This window comes from Aptenodytes forsteri, unplaced genomic scaffold, assembly GCF_000699145.1.
Source record: "Aptenodytes forsteri isolate BGI_AS27 unplaced genomic scaffold, ASM69914v1 Scaffold112, whole genome shotgun sequence".
NCBI classification, from domain to species: Eukaryota; Metazoa; Chordata; class Aves; order Sphenisciformes; family Spheniscidae; genus Aptenodytes; species Aptenodytes forsteri.
In genome coordinates, this window is record NW_008794883.1 from 2,356,164 (window position 1) to 2,361,966 (window position 5,803).

General features: G+C 41.0%; 1 protein-coding gene across 1 annotated transcript in view; it reads left to right on the plus strand.

The window, feature by feature from the left end:
* MBD2 (methyl-CpG binding domain protein 2) overlaps window positions 1-5,429 on the plus strand; it is a 30,458-nt gene extending 25,029 nt beyond the window's left edge. The window contains exons 5-6 of the mRNA XM_009274743.1: window positions 2,671-2,811; window positions 4,959-5,429. Coding sequence (XP_009273018.1) covers window positions 2,671-2,800 — 130 coding nt within the window. The 3' untranslated portion in view covers window positions 2,801-2,811; window positions 4,959-5,429. The remainder of the gene's footprint in view (window positions 1-2,670; window positions 2,812-4,958) is intronic.
* Window positions 5,430-5,803: the final 374 nt, after the last annotated feature.

The following is a 5,803-nucleotide window of genomic DNA, read 5'->3' on the forward strand; positions in this document are numbered from 1 at the left end:
AAATGTAAGGTCTTGCACCTGGGAAAACATAATCCAGGAGTGCAGCACAAGCTGGGATCTACTCGGCTGGGGAGCAGCTCTGTGGAAAGGGACCTGGGGGCCCTGGTGGACAGCAAGCTCAATATGAGCAAACGGTGTGCTGCTGTGGCAAAGAAAGCTGACAGGACACTAGGTTGCATCAACAAGGGCATCACCAGCAGGGATAAAAAAGTTGTTACCCCATTCTACTCAGCACTTGTCAGGCTGCACCCAGAATACTGTGTTCAGTTTTGGTCCCCGCTGTACAAAAAAGATGTGGACAGGCTGGAGAGGGTCCAGAGAAGGGCCACAAAGATGATCAAAGGACTGGGAAGCCTGCCATATGAGGAAAGGCTGGGAGAACTGGGTTTGTTCAGCCTTGAGAGGGGAAGGCTTAGGGGAGACCCTTTCACATTGTTCCAGTATTTAAAGGGTGGCTACAAAGAAGATGGAGACTCCCTTTTTACAAGGAGTCACATGGAAAAGAAAAGGGGTAACAGGTACAAGTTACTCTTGGGGAGATTCTGACTGGACACAAGAGGAAAATTTTTCACAATGAGAACAATCAGCCATTGGAATAACCTCCCCAGGGAAGCGGTGAATTCCCCAATGCTGGACACTTAAGATTCGGCTGGACAGGGTGCTGGGCCATCTTGTCTAGACCGTGGTTTTGCTGAGAACGGTTGGACCAGATGATCCTTGAGGTCCCTTCAACCTCGTATTCTATGATTCTATGATTAACTGTAGTCTGAAGTCTGTTACGATGGAGTTTGTAGGCTGTGGATTGTGGAAAGATCCTACTGTCTTAAAGTCAAAATTCTAAAGCCAAAAAGGGGAAAAATAAAATACGCTTAAACTATTTATTTTCCATAATCTTTGGCCAGTTCATAGTGTATTCCAACAGTGAGATGGTGACAACTTTTTATTACTGATTTTTAAAAAAATTGTATTTCAGCTTGTGTGCGCTGTTGGGATCATTTTCATTCCATTAACAAATACTGGATTTGCTACTCTGACTTTTATTTCTCCTTTGTCACACAGGTTCTGCAAAAGATAAGGCATCTTTGGTTTTGCTCGGTTCTCTGCCCCAGGGTTTGAATGATCACTCTCTAGGCATTGAAAGTTAACAGCTCTGGGACAGTACGCTGTATATTGAAGATAGAAAACAAGGATAGAAAACAGCTGGAAGATAGAAAACAAGTTCTGTATTGAACTGCTAGCTTGTTCATTTTTTTTCTTCCTTTTGCTATCTCTGTAAGCAGACAGCCTCCTCTGAAGTACTTAGGGAGTGCTAGTAGTGGTTGCAGCCGTAGAACTGAATAGCCTTCAAGGCTGGTGCTCCTCAGAGGCTTCTGTGGAGCATGTTGAATATCACTCCTGCTCTTCTAAGATTTGATATTCTTTGTATCTGTCCTGCCATCCTAAATAGCCACAGGGAGTTTGCGGCACTAACGAGTGTTTTCCTGTGCCTGCTTCTGATGAGTTCTGGCCATTTTTAAGCATATGTTTTGCTTCAAGATTTTTTTTTTTTTGAAAACACAGCTGATAGAACAAGCGGATTTTCATGTAAAAAACCACTGGGTCTGATGCAAAATTTGTGTTCTCTTGGGAAAACTTCAAAAGAGGACTTCTTGTTTTCTGGTAACATTTGAAGGCTAAATATTACCTTCCAAACTAAACATTGAGTCAAAATATCTTAAATTTGTATTGATATCAAGGTAATATTTCTGAATTAACTTTCCCCAGGGAAACAAATCTTTGTTTCAGCAGAAGTTGCTGCCATCTTAAATGCATCACTGACTAGTAGGTAAGACTGAATAGATAGGTGGGAGTAATTAAATAAATAAATGGAAACAGTGAATCTCCTTGAGGTTCTTCCCCTGCACACGCTCTGTGTGGGACTTGGAGTTGGTTCTTTGAGCACTTAGAAACCGACTCAGTGTCCCACCGTCCTGTGAAGGTGCTCCTGGTGTACACACCCTTACATTGGGAGAGAGAGAGATTGCCTCAGCTCTCCTTTACAATGCTCATGACGGGAATCTCCTGCTATGATTTTCAGTGATCTACCCTAAAATGTCTCTGCCAAAAAAGAAAAAAAAGAACAAAAGAAAAAAGCCAGTCTGACAAAGATGGTCCAGTGGGATATTGCTCCATTAACTTTCTGTTTGGTCCTTTCAAGTATCTAATCTGAGAGTGGAAGATCGTATGTCACACTGAATCCTTCTGTCTCTGTACAAGGCAAAGTAAACCATGCATGCTAAACCAGCGAGGTTTCTGGCTCAGAGTACTCTCAGTTTTAGCACCAAGCACTGTCTGTGTGCATGTGTAGGTGCAAAGGTAATAGAACTAGTAAACAAGAGTTTAGAGAGGTGGTCGGTGCCCCAAGCCTGTCAATGTTTAAGAGGCATTTGGACAATGCCCTTAACAACATGCTTTAATGTTTGGTAGGCCCTGGAGGGGTCAGGCAGTTGGACTAGATGATCATTGTAGGTCCCTTCCAACGGGAACTGTTCTATCATATTCTGTTCTAAGTTAAAATAAGAGTTGAGAAACCAGTTCTGGGTCATTGTTTATGCCAGTATTATGCTCCCAGCCTACTAGTATACTTGAAGGATTGACGTTTGTGCCCCTTCTTCCCTTCTCTCCCTTCAGAAAACAAGAAGAGCGGGTGCAACAAGTGCGCAAAAAACTGGAGGAAGCACTAATGGCAGACATTTTGTCACGAGCGGCTGATACAACAAAAGATATAGATGTAGAAATGGATAATGGAGATGAAGCATAAAAAGAAATCAGGTGAGTCAGATCTCCTGGAGGCACGCTCTGAGATTTACCTGTCTCAGCCGGGCCATCACTCAGCAGTCATTCAGTGGACAGTAGCATATCACACACAAGCAGTCCTGCTGTCTCCCCACACGTATGTTAGCTGACATGCACTGTATTGGCAGAACAGTAGGCTGATTTTGCATATATAGACATGAATATCCTCGCATTAGATGCTACACAGATCACCAGGGAGGAAAAACCAGTGTTTTTTATCCTTTACAGCAAGGGCCCAGTCTCTAGAAACGATTGCAGGTATATTTTCTGGCACTTAATACTTGATGTGAAACTGGGGTAAGGCAATCAAAGTAACTGGCCTTTTTCTGTTCTTCAAAATTTAATTTAGTAAAATTACACAACAAGTTCCTGAAACTTCTCTGTTTATTTTTAAATGGATAATACCTCTACAAATTAATTTTCCAAGGCATCTTCGTGTATTTTGTACCTCTTTACAGTACTGATCTGTGGATTTGCCAAACACTTTCTTAAAAAAATCTTTCTCTTTTAATCATCTGCAGAAGAATGGCAATTCATTCTCTTGTTTCCATTGAGCTCGTAGCGCTCATTTATGAAAGCGCACAGCTTTGAGATCTGGCCTTTTCATAAGGAGTTAGCAGAAGTTTTAACAACTAAGAATTCTGTCTGGAGATGGTTGTGTAATTTTAAAGGAATTAATTTCATTTTTTAGTTCTGGAGTTACTACCCACAAGGGAAAAGAACATATGTATTTCCTATTTGACAGACACAAAGGAGTTAGCTTTTATACAACTATGAATACTACGTTCAGGTAACTTGCAGACATGGGATGGAAGTTTCCAGGCTGTGACCTGCTTTAGCAAGGCTGCTGAACATTCAAACTGGTATTCAACCCATAGCGTAGAGTGGTAATTCCATGGCATTTTGGCTCCCCCCTGTATGAAGAAGGTGAGCCTGGTGCACCCGACAGCCAGCTGTTATTTTTGCACTCAGTGTCTGGACTGCGCGCTAGGTTAGTGCTTCAGATACAAGGGTGTGTTGCTTGAGCAAATTCTTATAATCGGAAAGAAAATGTGTTTATAATGTACCCACCAGCCCCTGAATACTCATGTTTCTAATGCACAGTCATTTTTATTACTTACAGTGTCAGTGCAACATAAAGGGACATTTGATCTCTAAGTTGTGGACAGAGCTATTTGCCAGTGTTGTTTAGTCCACTTAACAGGCCAGTAATCTCGATGTTTTCCAGGCTACTGGAATCTTTTAATTACTTAAAGTTACAGCTATTTACTATTAAACTCTTAATCCCCGAGTATTTCTCCTGTAAGAGTCTAATTATGGATAACTTTAAAGGAAGTCAAGAAAGAACAATGGTTTAAGATGTGAAATTTCAAACCTTTGCCATTTTAGAATCAAATTGTCAATCTGATTTTTTTAATTTAGCATAAAATAATTATTTTGTAATGGAGTCATACATTTATTTAGTTTTGCACTGGTACTGTGGTTCTCTGCAGAAATCAGTCAGATCAGTAGACCTTGAGTTTCACCAACTTGTGAACTCATTACCTATTTACATGTACGTAGCCAGTGTACATGTAAATGTACATGTGTTGGCTGTGTTCTGTAAAACTGCTTTTTTTGCCCTGGTGGCTTTAATTACAGACTTGAGCAAGATTTTTGCGTAAGTGGATTAGTTAACGTGAAATAGCTTGAAAGAGGCAAGGTTTTGTTTTTCCTTTGTACAGAATAACGTTCCAGTATGATCTTTTTATATTAAGAAACTTTTTATGTACGCATTATGCTGTATTTAAAAAGCAAGAATTCAGAAAGTGATTTAAGTGAAGTGCTGCAGAAGCCTGGGTAATGTGCCGGAGGGGACGAGGTGAAAGAGGCTGGATGCTAAAAGCGTGTTGGGTATGCGGGTTGTGCTTAATGGAAAGGTAACTAGGCGTCGGTGGGACTCCTGACAACTGAGTAGCCACGTACATTGTATTAACTTTTTGTTACCCGCTTACCAGCTGTTTATGGTGTGCTCTTAACGTGGAACTGAAACACGGCTGTAACTGCTCCAACAAAGTCATTCTAACTGATGCAACCATCAGCCTTTGCTTTTCCAAAAGGGATGATTTCTTTCTCTTTTACAGGTACTTTTAACTGACTTGTCCCGGGAGGAACTTCCTAAAAGACAGAGGCACTTTCTCCTTCGGTCTTTCGTTATAAGAAGAAATGGACCCATGCACATTTATATAGCTTTCTAATAGCATTAAAACCAATGCCTTTTTTAGACTCCTATTTTTGATGTATATATCTTATTTGAAAAGCAACTTTATTTTGTGTCCTATGACTTAAAGTCCTTTTTTAAGTATCGAACGTTACCCTTAATCTAAAGCTGAGCTTTTGATGCCAGGTTGCAAACCTACTGGAATTATATTGCCTGTACTAAATATTTGTTTTTCCTGTGGTTTTTAGTAAGGATGGATCAGGAGAACAGAATGATTTCCCAATTAAAGATTATTGTGACTCTGTATATAAACAGATTTTTATACCTATGGGTGAAAACACCTGTACATTCTTCAGTCATCACTGTAAAGATAAATAAATGATTATATTCCAAGCAGTTGAAAACTGTGTTGTGTTGTGGATAGAGTAACCAAAGAATGTCCCTGCTCATGTTTCAGTGTTCCCTTGGCCAGATACTGGATAGGCTGGGAAAAGCGTTTATCAGCGAGTACTGTCTCTGCCCAGAGCACCGCCTCAGGAAGTCTGTCTGAACTGGGGAGCAGTTGCGGATTTTTCAGCCGAGGTGAAGGACAGTTGCGTATTTCCTCTGAGAAAGAAGACTGTCAAAAATAAGTAGCCGGCATGACTTTACGGAGTTCTGCTTTGAGGTCGAAGTGAGACTGTAAAGAAAGTGTCTCCAGTGCCGAACGCAGCAGGTGCCGAAACTTGGGCTTGTTTCTGTCTGCCTGGGCGAAGCAGTTAGGACACC